General features: G+C 35.6%; 1 protein-coding gene across 1 annotated transcript in view; it reads left to right on the top strand.

The window, feature by feature from the left end:
- Window positions 1-406: 406 nt before the first annotated feature.
- The window catches only part of LOC129274174 (sushi, von Willebrand factor type A, EGF and pentraxin domain-containing protein 1-like), an 84,619-nt gene continuing 70,304 nt past the window's right edge, over window positions 407-14,721 (top strand). Inside the window, exons 1-10 of the mRNA XM_064108260.1 lie at window positions 407-482; window positions 3,376-3,535; window positions 4,640-4,752; window positions 5,512-5,721; window positions 7,819-8,070; window positions 8,743-8,838; window positions 9,391-9,591; window positions 11,057-11,266; window positions 11,605-11,811; window positions 14,175-14,278. Of these exons, the coding sequence (XP_063964330.1) occupies window positions 407-482; window positions 3,376-3,535; window positions 4,640-4,752; window positions 5,512-5,721; window positions 7,819-8,070; window positions 8,743-8,838; window positions 9,391-9,591; window positions 11,057-11,266; window positions 11,605-11,811; window positions 14,175-14,278 (1,629 nt within the window). The remainder of the gene's footprint in view (window positions 483-3,375; window positions 3,536-4,639; window positions 4,753-5,511; window positions 5,722-7,818; window positions 8,071-8,742; window positions 8,839-9,390; window positions 9,592-11,056; window positions 11,267-11,604; window positions 11,812-14,174; window positions 14,279-14,721) is intronic.

The following is a 14,721-nucleotide window of genomic DNA, read 5'->3' as shown; positions in this document are numbered from 1 at the left end:
TTAATCATTAAACGTGCATCCTGGTCAACAAACCAATTAGGGGCAGATGGCGTCACGGAGGATGGGTGTGCGGACACCTTGAAATTTTGTAGCCTTCTTTAGTATGTCTGAATTACACAAAAAATTATAAATTCAATAGTTGTAATTTCTTCAAGTTTGTTTTCTCTGATATTGCCAAACAGTTTGTACTAAAATTGATGAGATTTTAGTTAGTAACTTTTCCGAATGGACGTTTAAAATCAATCGTCCGGACACAGAGCACCTGGGTATACTATTTCATGTATTTTATCAAGGGAAGTTTGAGGTAACTTATTTTTCGAATGGTTGTTTCGTAACTGTTCATTTATTTTAGAGACCAGTGGAGCATATGTTTTATTTTCATCTATTTTTTGATAGACATTCGGAAATGATGAACAAAGGAGAGTGCATCAGATTACTTCTCTTATTGATGATCCTCTTTGCCTTGGGTAACCCAACTGAAGGTATGTAGATTGGGCCGCAAACCACTTATTATTTTTCCTCGACCCGTACCCTAATCGGGTTCATACATACAAATAATTTCATATTATGAAATCAATTATTCTAATCATTCTTTGTTTGGGGTCCCCTGTACAAGGGAGGCGAAAGGCGAACTGAGAATACTATGACGGGCAGGACTCTCCTCCCGGTGTAAATTATTGGGGGAATGCAGGTGGTCCATTATACCCGGGTTTTCCCCTAGATCAGACTTGTACGAATATTAGAGTGGGTTCTTAACGTGCAAAAGTGTTGACTCACGTCTACAAGGGGGCTTCCATTAACATTATATCCGAGGAACGGGTTGAGTGTTTAACACTGTAACAAAGCATCTATAAGTAGTATGATTTGATCCTTTGGGTATTCTTTGGGGACTTTATCAGTTGCCCAAGAATTCACATCATCAATGTTGCTGCAGAAAAGTTTCAGACCCCCTACCGACAAAAAATGCGGAATAATAAACTACATGTTCTCAGGGAATGAATTGTATTTGATGATCTATGAATGGCAAAGGTAGTATTGTGTCGTTATGAATTTACAAAATATCATTTTTTAAAAGGTGAGCCTATAGAGAAATAAGTATTGATGTGTTACCATTTTACTGACAATTTGTAAGGTTATAATACATGCTTTGTAGCAGTGTATGTGCTAACAAAGCAATTCTTAGTAAGAATACTTAATGGGTGAACAATGACGAATAATAAACTCTATTTTTGTTTCTGTTTCTCATCTCCCTAACATATAAGCCTGTTCCGGCCGTCGACGAAGTTCCCCACCTCCAGGTATAAGTGCCACTTTTTGTGGAACTCTTGAATACTTTAACGATAAAAAATATCGATGCTTTTATATAAATATAAATATTGTTGTTGCTTTATAGAAAGATTCCAAAGGGACGATTTGTTTTTATTAAATATGAGAAATGTGAGACTTAATTGATTTACATAACAAATGAAGAGCTTATTTCTAAAAGGGGCTAAATCCAGTTTTGACCATGATTATTTTTTTATATAGAAATGTATGTATCTTAGACATGGAAATCATTTGCATTATATCGCATTTGAAAAAAAAATTGGGAAGATCAGTAAAAATTGATTTCAAATTTGAGTTATATCCCAAAAGGAGCTAAATCCAAAAAAAAATTTGTTCAAAAATTAGCTGAATCCACTACCGGGTCATTTAAAAGTGGTTAATTTTACTACTACATGAAGTTATGCATTCAACATTTTAAGTAATTATGTTGTGGAAACAGGTTTACATCGTCTGTGCAAATTTTGATGAAAATAACATAATTTTGCTATTTTTGTGATTTTTTTTATTTAGCTCATTCAATATAAAAAATTCACCGTCTAAAAAAAAGGAAATATATAATTGTTTCCTTTTAGAAATGTTCAATGGATAAACATCAGATATGATGTAAAGTGTACTCTTTTAGCAATATTTATGTGTTTCGTGTTCAATTGCCAAAATTAAACATGTTTAAATTGGCAAAAATGGACCTTCAACTAAAAGGAGCTAAATCCATAAAAAATAACATTTTGAAAAAAAGTGGATTAAGCTCCTTTTGGAATAAAACTCTTCAGAAATTGGTAGAATGATAAATTTAATATTTTCACATATTTCAGATGGCTGATACAAACCTCCCAAACTTTTGATGTTAAAAGTTAGGTTCATCCACGTTTGAAATACGTATTAAATCATCATCCTCAGTGATGTGGAAGCGCCGCGGCGCGCCGTGGTGTTGCGGTTCTGACTCTCGCCTTGTAATCAGAGGGTCGTGTGTTCGAATCCCACCATGGCCTAGTTCTTTGGCAAGGCGTCAATCCACAATTTGCCACTCTCCATCCAGGTGTTAAATGGGTACCCGGTAGTATGCGAAAGCTTATGTAATATGCCTAACAATTGAGTCTTGGAACTCTTGCTGGAATGCTCCCCAGGGGGTGGAGAAGGTGCGTACATTGTATGCGGGCATGCAAGATCCGATGACCAGGGTAATAAAACATCTGTAAAGCGCTTAGAGACGTCGTTCCGATGTGTTAAGCGCTGTATAAATGCGGAATATTATCATTATTATTGCTGTCCAATCTTGAATAAAGTGAATAAGATCGTAGAAAATCTGAAACACATTGCTGTCAAAGTTAAAATGACTCCAATCAGCCAAGCTAACAAATGTCATTAATAACTTATTACACTTTTTCTTTCATTAATGGGATATTCTTTTATAAATACCATCAATCTCTTTCCAAGGGTGCTCTGAAAGGATATATACCCTTCCTCATTAACGCTAGTACACTCAAAGCACGTTTTAGTTTATTTAAGACTAAGTAAGCAAATTGAAAACTATTAGCGATTGAAAACTATTAGCGATTGCAATACTTTAATAGGAAAATAGGTGTGAATTCGGGACAAAGTCACCCCAGATTTCTAAATAATACCATTAATAGTCTCTCATAAAAAGAGAATCTAGACAATATGAACATGATGAACAAGATATCAAACCTAGTTCAATCCGAATATATTAGATATATCGCAAGAACATAATCATAAGTAAACGTATTGCTTTGTATAATATATGAAACATATAGTCACTTTGCTGGTACAGTTTAAGGATAAGGAGTTGGATCTATGTAATTTTAATTCATGTTTTACTGTGTATAAGAAAACTAGATGCATTTGGCAAGCTAGACGTTGAAGTAGTAATGATGAAGGTGTCTTGATGACAGTAGAAAATTGGTAGTAAACATCCGCAGAGATACTTTTATGTTTTCATTGTACTAATATTACTTTTTTTTTAAAGATTGTTTTACAAAACAATTTTTTCGTTTACTCGTGCACGCACCATCGTTTTGGGTGACATTACAGATACAACACCGCCGAAGTATGTTGAGGACAAATTTGCTGTATGTAACGAGAAATCTTCCACCAAGAATTATGGGAAATTCGTAGTTGTGAAGCCAAAAGGAAAATTCTGGAATACACCAAAGGCTAAAGATGAAGAGAGCGAACCCGCTCATGTCGAAGAGTAAGTCCAGTTTTATAATTCATATGTAGAATTATTGTTCACATATTACATGTAGGTGGGCGTTCCATAAAGCTGTTCGTAATTTGCGAGCGACTTTATGAACGATTATAGTATGAACGATTATAGTGGTCTTGAATCAAGGCCTTATTTTCAGACCTAATGCATTCCATTAATTTCTTTTTTATTTATTTGATAAAATGCACTCATTAATCAGTAACGAATCATCTAATATTTGATCTAAAATTAGATTTTGTTGACCTCCTGATTATGATTTTCTTTTGTTTTACCAGTTGATTTCATTATGCATTCTTCCTGTCTATTTATACAATATTTAATTCAATGCGATTTATAATTTCACTTACACTCAGAACTCCTCTATGTAATTAGATCCGTCACAATGAAAATCTTTGTGTAATTTAATTTATTATGTATTGAATTATTTTTTTTTATTTATCTACTATTTGTATAGTATCTTTGAATGTTCTTATATTTTGTAAACATGTATATTTCAGCCACTGGCTGCCAATTATGTATTGCCAATAAACCATCACAACTCTATCTACTCTTCTATTCTATACATCTCATAGGCCTATTATATCCAGCATGTATTCTCTATACACTTTAAGAAATAGGGAAAAATGAGAAAGAAAGATGCAATTTGTTCAGTATTCAGATCAACTTAGTCGTGGTTAAACTGCATGTCTTCAAATATTTGGATTTTCCTAGATATTCCGGGGTTCGATCTTGTTTAAAGCTTTAGGTTATAAAAAAATTCCTCACCTATATGATTAAGACATAGTTCAAAGTACAGACTTGGAGCTACACAGCAAAAACTGTGGTGTTAACCGGTGTACATAGAGGACCACACCAGTTGCTTTACACCGGTGTTAAATTGGTGGTGTTAGTTTTACACCCATAGGTATTATTACAACACCTTTGGTTGTTATATTTACACTCTTTGGTGTTATGTTCAATCTCTAGGGTGTATTTTTAACACCTCAGGGTGTGGTCCTCTATTAACACCAACTGGTGTCAGTTTTAACACCACAGTTTTTACAGTGTAGAACTTATAGTGTTGTAATTCATTTGATTTCCCTTTTTAAGACCCTACCTACCAAATGAGTTTGGAACTGGCGTACATGAGTATGCTTATCATGCACGGGACAGTGCTCCTAGTCCCAACATAAACATCTGCAAAATACGATTTGAAGTCCAAGGTACGTTCAATCTGTATTATTTATTGCTTTCCTGAAAGGAAATATGTTATGTTGCTTTTGATTGTAGAAGAAGTTAAGGATATCGTTGAAGGAATCCGGACATTATCTTTCATTGTAAGACATTAAGTTCATAATGTCAAGGCCATCCCAGCATAAAGTCGGTTTGAATTTAAAACAGAAAAAATCAAACAAGTATAACACTGAAAATTTTATCAAAAGCGGATGTAAAATTATAAAGATATGACATTTTAAAATTTAGCTTGTTTTCCACAAAACAGTTGTATATGCACAACTACTCAGTGATATGCAAATGAGAGATGTCACTCTTTACTATTTCTTTTGTTCTTTATCCTATATGGAATATGAAGTATTTTGATTTCCTACATTTTCATGTGAAAAAATAATTCCATTCCCCCTAAACAATCATGTGGAATCATTGTTTTAAAATGTTGTGGTTCAATCCAAAGGGTCCTCATCTTCAATCTGTAAAAAAAATAGATATTGTATAATTTATAAACTAAAAAAACAAAAGAAATAGTGCTTAAAATTTTTTTCGAAGGAACTTGAGAGCGAGGGAGTGAAGCGACCAAGCTTGTCATGAGACCCTTTTCCCCTTATTCCTAAAAATGTGAACATTAATTATCATACATAGCGAATGTTAAAAAGGAATAAAACTCAACAGCATTGAGGTTGATAAAAATTATTTCAAAGTACACAAATGTCTGTTACAAGGGAATCATTGCATTTTCTCCCATTCAGTCAAGACATGCCCGGTGCTGAGTAATCCAGATAATGGTTTCCATGACTGTCCTCGTATAACTGACTACCTGGTTGTCGGGACGACTTGCCGTTACTTCTGCAAGGATGGCTACAATTTACAGGGTGCATCTCAGCTAGAATGTCACGGAACATCAAGCGAAACGTCCGCAACAGTTACATGGGCACCACTGCCCGCACCAACCTGCGCATGTGAGTAAGAGTTATAATTTTCCTAAATAGTTACCTTCATAAATTTTATTGAATGCTCAGGTAAATGTGCTTATTATGACATTAGATATTATAAAATCAAAATTGGTTTGTCGGACCCTCTGACACGTTTGTTTCATAACTTTCCACCTCAAAATCAACAATACAGAAAGTACACTGAAGTCTCTGTGAAATTATTTTTTTTTTTTTGCTGTGCATTAGTAATTACATGTGGTACACTTGAAGATCCGACGTACGGTATAGTTTCATGCACACGACAGGACGAATACTTCAGCATCTGTTCTTACAAATGTGATGAAGGATATGGTCTCGGTCCAGGGGTGGTTTCAAACTTAATCTGTCTGTCCAGCGGCTGGTCTGCATCGCCAGTTATGGAATGTACAGGTGGGTTAAACACACACACACACACACACACACACACACACCCTCACAAACACACATATACATGTATATATATATATGTATATAATATATATATATATATATATATATATATATATATATATATATATATATATATATATATATATATATATATATATACATATATATAGATAGATGATAGGTAGGTAGGTAAGTAGATAGATAGATAGATAGATAGATGATATGTAGGTAGGTAGGTAGGTAGATAGGTAGGTAGAAAGATAGATAGATAGATAGATAGATAGATAGATAGATAGATAGATGATAGGTAGATAGGTAGATAGATAGATAGATAGATAGATAGATAGATGATAGGTAGATAGATAGATGATAGGTAGGTAGAAAGATAGATAGATAGATAGATAGATAGATAGATAGATAGATAGATAGATAGATAGATAGATAGATAGATAGATAGATGATAGGTAGGTAGGTAGATAGATAGGTAGATAGATGATAGGTAGGTAGGTAGGTAGATAGATAGATATATAGATGATAGGTAGGTAGGTAGATATATAGATATATAGATGATAGGTAGGTAGGTAGGTAGGTAGATAGATAGATAGATAGATATACTGTTAATTTGAGTACTTTTCTTGTAACTAGCTTCAGGGTTTTGTGTGTGTAGCACCATATACAACGAACTCTATTCATTTTTTTATATCGATTGTTGGGCAAGACTACCGATAATATTTTCTGAGTATGAATATGTTTGATGAGAGGGAGAGTAAGGGAGGGGGTATCAAGGTAGTCAGTAACATTGTATTGTCAAAAGTTGTTTTTCCTAGTTTAGTGCCCAACCGATTGTGGTTCATTTTGATCTTAAAACATTTCATGAAAATAATGTTGAACGACATTATTCATATCACTGCTCGTATACGCTATGATGGCATTATCTTGTCGACCTTTTACAACGAGCTTACGGCGAAAGTGCGGCCAATAATTTCACTTTCAGGCAAAAAAAAATATGTAAATCCTTCATTTCTCCTTTTTATTGCTTCACATAAGACTGTTTTTAATATTTCTCATCTCTCCAAATTGAACAAAGGAGCATATTTTCAGGTCCAATGAATTTCGTCATTTTTGTGACAACAGGCTATTCCAAGACATTGCCAATGCCCATTTCAGTACCCCGCTTACTCATTAATGTTAGAAAGTGGCATTCTTCATGGTTATTTTGCCTCACTCTAATTTGTCTGATTTACCAAATGAATTCTAGGAAGGCACTATTTTGTGTTCAACAGATAATTAAGTAGAAATTCTGTTAATGATAGTTTTTAACGAATGTTTGTCCTTAAACACTGTTGATTTAAGCAACGCTGTTTACCATGTGAATCGCACAGTAGTTGTTTAAACAGTTTTAAACAGGTGTTTAAAATATTAAACAACCAAGCTTAAAGTTTTGATAATTAAATATTTAAATTTAAACTTTTTTGTTTAAGATTTTAAATACTTGTTTAAGATGTTTGAACAACTACTGTGCGGTTCACATAGTAAACAGCGTTGTTTAAATTATTTTTAACAGTCGTGAGGTGCTGTAAAGTTGTATGACTGAACATAGTGAAGCCAACCAAGAAGTGCAAATCCTAAATGTATCATAGAATTCTGTCAGAATTATTTTTGTCTTTTTTTTTTCAATTTGTACAAACAAATCAGATAGTGAAGGTCCTGTATTATCTGGCTGTGAGTCCTATCAGTTTTTCCTCCCGGCCAATGAAAGTGCATCGGCCTTCATCTGGACTGTCCCAGTTGCATCTGACAATAGTGGTGACGAGCTAACCATCAGTACGCCATCTTTCCCCAGACCAGGCGTACATGAACTGGAGGCCGACCATTACAGTTTACCCTACTCAGTCACAGACAACAGTGGAAACGTCGGGACCTGCAGTGTATATCTTATCGTGTCAGGTAATGGGAAAAGTAGCGCAAACGCACGAAAATGAAATGCTAGAAATTAGATGAAGTTAATTTAGACTATTATTTTCATTACAGTGAGTTTGATTGATTTTTTTTTCTTATTAAATTTCGGATTTGTGTATATCTCTGACTTTATGTTCATTTTTACCATTTATTAAATGGTAAAAATGAATATAAATCATCATTAAAGCATTGTGCACTACCCTTCAACGACCACAGCAGGGTCGAAAAAAAAGTATTATCACATAAAACGATCCATAATCATTCATGTGAATGTGGTATGGTTTATTATCACATATGATATGAAATTCATTAAATTTTTTTAACTTTCAACTTCCCCCTTTACCTTGTTGTATGTAGTGTACAAACAATTCCTTGGGACGTAATATATAGATGACTTTTATCCTTCATCACTACTTTTCTGTGTTTTTATCCACAGTCTTTGCATTGCCTTTATCGTAAGAATTAAAGTTTTTAAATGTTTATACATGTATACTCATTATTATCATCATTATCATTATAAAACACTAAAGGTAACCTTAACCTATCATTGAAAATCCTTAGAAATCCGCTGTGAACATCTGCCTTTACAAGAAGGTCTGCAGGCGTATTGCAGCCGTGGAACACTTAGAGGTTCATTTTGCCACTTCTCTTGCATTGAAGGGTACTACCTTGAGGGCGAGAACCATGCTATGTGCCAACAAAGAAACCCTGGTTCTAAGCTAGGTGAATGGTCGAATCCAACACCCCGTTGCACAGGTTTGTAAATCATTATCATAAAATCTGGGGCCCATCTTACAAAGAGTTGCGATTGATCGGATCAATCGCAACTATGGAAAGCCAGCAAAGTCAACATATTAAATGCATGTTTGTTCAAAAAAATTATAGATGTCAATGTATATCCATAAATTTATTGATTACTTGACAATTTGGTGTGTTCTCCTTTGTTTTCAAAGAACATTTTGCAAATTTCCTGTATAAGAAATTATGACACTGATGGATTTCAATATAGTTTCGACTGATTGGATCAATCGTAATTCTCTGTAAGACGTGGCCCTGATGTTAGAGTGCAGGATAATGTATGTGGTGTAGTGTGAGACATGCACTCTTGCATGTACACATCCTAGTTAATAGACACTTTACAATTTGTTCTGACAATGTTCTTTTTACCAATTGGAAAATGAATGGAATTCGCATTTGATTTATTTCTCCCCGTCTAAGTATAATTGTACCTTACTCGCTGCTAAAATCTTACTTTTCTCCTATTCATCTCTTTGTAAAAAATATATATATAATCCAAATGACACGCAGAGGTGCGCTGTGATCCAGCTCCTTCACTAGAGAATGGCTACCAAACATTTGGACTTTGCGACACTAAATATCTATCCCTCTGTGTCTACGACTGTTCTGAGGGATACACCATTAGGAATCGCATACTCCAGTGCATTGGTCAGGCGGGAACCAACTCTGCTTCATGGATAGCACCAGGGGGTGATGGACCGGTGTGTGAAGGTGATTATCCAAGGTTCATTTTGTAGCCCTTGTGTGTTGGCAGATAATCACTAATCAGGTAGAAAGTAAGGTAAATGTTTATCGTTTATTCTACTTCCACGACAAACGACGGGTCAAAGAACAAAGAAAATGTGTTGCTAAATGCCCTTCATGACAATGGACAACCAAGAAGTCTTTAGCCCCTTGATACTCATGCGTTCGGTTTGGGGGCACCCGAGTCCGAAGCAGTCTAGCTTTGAAGCCGCCATCACTGAACTGCTGTTCCGGTTCACAAATTTTCGACAAACCCCAGCTGTTCTTTATCATTTGAAGGGCATTTTTAATATCTGTTTTCTTGAACCCGTCCCCGTTGCCATTGTGAAAACTCCCCAATATCTAATCACTTCCATGAAAAAACAGTTATTGTTGGACCTTGCCATTGTGTTTTTACTGGGGGCGCTGGGCATTGTCACAGCACCCCCAGTAACGGATAATCCCCATGGTCAGGTTCAGTCATAGGGTTCAGTTATTGTTAGGACGGGAATCACTGATGTGTAAAATTAGGCAGAGATTTTACAATCATTCCATGAAAATAAACCAAATGGAATTAAAAAAAGGAAATTAAAATAGACAAGTAATTGAATTTTACCTTTGGAAAACTTTACACTAAAAATAATATTTCGCATTTAGATTACAATAATTTAATACCAATGACTACACCAATGTCAATTACGATACTCACGACATTTCGTAACCAACTGTCTGTCCCCAGTGCAAACTTGTGACACCCCACCGCTGTCTGGTATTCTCGAGGTGACCAACGGGACGTGTGAGGGATCTTCCTCTGTTCCAGTCAATGAAATATGTTTCTTTGGATGCGTGGATGCATACGCTTTGAAAGGAGACGGTGTTATTCAGTGTGGCCTGGATGGATCTTGGTTGCAACCAATCCCAGAATGTGAACGTAATTAGGCATACCCGTTTTTAACGTAAAATTATTCTAATTCTAACGTTTAACACACATCAGCGATCAACAAATTGGACTATATAAGCGCGATATTATTTACATGTAAACATAGTTCTAATCGCCTACTAACACTAAAATGTATGTCATATTTTAGAAATGCCTGGTATATCCCTTCTTAAAGTCTCGGTAATATCTTAGACCTATTTTGTTGAGCCACCGCGCTTGAAGAAATCTGATCAGTGTCTGCATTGGTGTGTGTCCCCGAGAGTCTCGACGAGAGTTCGGAATAGATTTAGAAGTCCCCCCCCCCCCCCCCCCCCGCCAAAAAAAAAAAAAATAATAATAATAATGAATAGATATGCCCTATAAAAAATGAATGAATGATTAAATTAAACACAGTAAAAGGTAAACTGTTCATGCGCCTAAGTTTTTTGCAAATGTTAACAAAATTTGTCAAATGAATGTTATGCCCTCGACAAATCTGAATTCTTATTCATACCATATTCTTTATGTTATTAGCCATCACATGCCCCCCGATACCAGTGCCTTTGAACGGAGGAATAAATGGATGTCCTGTGCAGATAAATGTTGAGTATGGATCTATCTGCACTGTCTTCTGCGATGATGGGTTCAAGTCCACCACCGGAAGCGATCCTGTACAACGTACATGTGACAAAGATGAAGATAATGTAGGCTTTTGGAGAGAGGGAGGAACATTAACATGTGTCGGTACGTTCAACATTTCCCTTGGTCTTTGTCCCTTCCCCTAGTCTATTCAATGCTAAAAATATAGCATTGTCAGCTGGTTTGTGTTGTACGTAGGCCCTAAATGAATGAATAAACAAAATAAAAAAATCCCACAAATAACTCCAATATTGCCCGGCCAATATGATTTTTTTTTCTTACGAATCACCGGAATAGCATACAATTTATTCGACATGCCCGTGACTACATTCAACAATGGACCTCTATAAACAGATAAAACCATGATTCAACCTAGAAATAGAGCAAACATTACCTGACTAAATGAGACTTACCCCGGAGACTTACACTTTTCTCTGTTTCAGTTGTGACTTGCCTCCCGCTCTCTGATCCAGTCAACGGGGAAATAGTTTCGTGTACAACTGATGGATCAAGCACCAATATTAGTCATATCCAAGAATATAACACGGTCTGTAGATCGTCTTGTAACCTTGGCTATACTCCACAGTACAGTGTCACTCGTAGATGTGGAAATGATGGATCTTGGGATGGAGTTGAACAGCTCTGTGAAGGTAATAATTGTTTATCAAATTAACGGGGGGCAAACTGTATGCGGTAATTGTGTCAGATGCATAAAAAGTAGCATTCAAGCCAAAAAGATCAGGCGTTAGCAATTGTTTTGGTTTTTTTTTCGTATACATAACGATTTGCTTGTGCTTAAACGCGACTTGTTAAACTCTTTCCTTGCCTTCAGAAAGCAAATAGCGCTGATGCGACACGACTCACAGAACAAAGGCGGGACTTGAATGCGAAGGTGTGGCAGTGCGGAATACTGCTCCTCTCGTTTTTGTTCCAACTTCTTCAACTATTCCTTCAACTTGTTGCTTATCAAATTTATATTGTTGGCATTCAGTTTCCACTTACTAGGAAAAAACATATAGGCTACTGTACACCTTCCTGACGTTGGGGTACTTTCTCAGATGCATAAACATGATTACAAAACGCGAACGGAGCTGGAAAAAACCAAGCAAAAGCTTAAACGCACAAACAAAGTTATGCAAAAGCTTTTTAGCAATAAGCCAGTCCACGGTTAGCTCATGATCAACTTTTCTCAAATGACCTTTGTGATTGTTCAGTAGGATAAGCACTATCATTTTCAAATGTAGATGTTGCGTAAGCTTTACCGGTATAGTATTCAAATTCTAAGAACAAAAGGCATTGTATAGACCAGGTGACTAGAATAGTACATCAGGGATAAAGTATGGAAGTTTTATTGTCTGCCTTTGGCACATTTGACTATTGTTTAGGCTATTGTCAAATACCAGTTATTATGAAGGCTCTATTTATTACTCTTCACCTTGGATGTGATAAAATATTTTGAAAGGAATACATGAACAATCATCAAATCACAAATGCCTATGTCAGTGAATTTGGAAGCCACCTTCATGGTTTATCTCAAATGACCTTTTTCTGCTCGTGCGCAGTTTACAACCGTAAACAGGCTTTAGCAAAAACTAGCAATAGCTACATTTTTACTTGTTATGCATCTGACCCACTGACTCAACAGGAAAGGTGCTTATTTACTAGCTACTTGGTAACGTGATCATTGCTGTATGAGTGTTTTGGGTGTTGAATTGGTGTTTAACATTTCAAGTGGGCTTATATCACAATCTACACTGCTGAGAATTGTATTATTAGTTAGGAACTTGGCAAGACATGAGTATTTGAGGACTTGACGTGACTTCTGGTTCATGTTTGTTTTAAGAGATGAAACACATTACTACTACGTAAATATCTAGAGATTTTCACAATACAACTTCCAAGGAAATCAAAATTTTGATATATTCAAATGATTAATAGAATCTCAGAAGCCATAATAAGTCCATATATATATGTGTGTGTGGGTATGTGTATGTGTGTGGGTGCGTGGGGGTCATTTTACTACTTGATTTCGGCCATGCTGGACTTTATAAAGCTTATTACAAGAATTGCAGTGGAGAACAATATTGTGTAAATCTTCTACATATTGATAAAAATATTTTTAAGCTTACAGTAAAATAAAGTATGTATGATGAAAATCAACAGATATTTATTTTCATCAATAAAGATGCAACATATATATTTATATATATACGTATGTGTAGGTGTGTATGACATACATACACATATAGAATATAATTACATGTGTAAATAAATGATGATGATAATAATGATAAGTGATAACTTATTGAGCGCACACACCGTCCAGAGGTGCTCATGGCCCTAGCCCAGCAACAGTTCGTTTGGGTAAACAAACATTTAAAAATGTGAATGAAGTCAACAAAGAGATCTTAAATTGCTACAAATACAACCAGGTACATAATTTTTAAAAAGTACAGTTTTGCATCACCCACTGGAAATCTGGAATTCTTAGCGACATCCTTGTGTGGATGGGTTTGTAGCAATTCCTTCAAAATGTGAAAAGGTGCCAAGAACCATTTGGCAGATTCGATGATACTCGTCACACTAAATAATAAAACAAATCATGTTAATAATCTCATCGCGGGCGCGTCGTGGTCTAGTGGTTCTGACTGTCGCCTTTCAAACAGAGGTTCGCGAGTTCGAATCCTAGCCATGGCACGTTTTCATTCAGCAAGAAATTTATCCACACTGTGCTGCACTCGACCCAGGTGAGGTGAATGGATACCCGGCAGGATCAATTCCTTGAATGCATGAGTACTGAAATGCAGCTCGAGCTAAAGCCGGAATAATAATAATAATAGCAATGCGCCTCGGAATAGAATATTTCTAGATAGATTGCGCTATATAATTGATCTTTAATATTATCGGCATTTAAACTTGTACAGTTTTATGATAATTCTGTACAAAGGAACTGAATAATCAATTTATACTTTTAGGTGGTATTATTTTATTTCCTTGTCCGTCTCAATTTTAGATGAAACCAGTCCGGAAATCAGCTGTCCATCAGACAGAATTTTGTTTGCCGAATTCAACCAACTTGAGGCAACCTTTGAAGCTAGCCTATGGGAGCCTGTACTTGTAAGAACAAAACATAATAAGTTCATATTTACGAGAACTGCACTTCTGTCCCCCGAAAGGTAGTCATGATAACATGAGTGATGGACATGGATCGGAATTCACCATTTTAGAATGATTGTTATAGAAGTAATAAGTCTGAACTCGATCGGAATTACACATGATCACGTTTGGATTGATATCCTCTTTTATTCTACTTTTAAATAAAAGGAAACGCTATTCACCTTATTGATAACTAGGTGTGCACTTATTTAAAGGAAAAAAGGACCAAAAACTCCTATTCTCTGGGCGAGGGCCCTTCGCTCTCTTTTTGACGTCTCTTGACATCACGTGCATAATGTACTTTATAAGCTTAAACGGATTGAAATCCATGTTTCTGATATAAATGGGGTACTTCAGGCAGAAAATGATTAGATCTGAATAAATAGAATAAAATTCACGAAGCA

Source organism: Lytechinus pictus, chromosome 13 (assembly GCF_037042905.1).
Source record: "Lytechinus pictus isolate F3 Inbred chromosome 13, Lp3.0, whole genome shotgun sequence".
NCBI classification, from domain to species: Eukaryota; Metazoa; Echinodermata; class Echinoidea; order Temnopleuroida; family Toxopneustidae; genus Lytechinus; species Lytechinus pictus.
The sequence above is the reverse complement of the archived record's forward strand: the minus strand, read 5'-3'. Positions and strand labels throughout refer to the sequence as shown.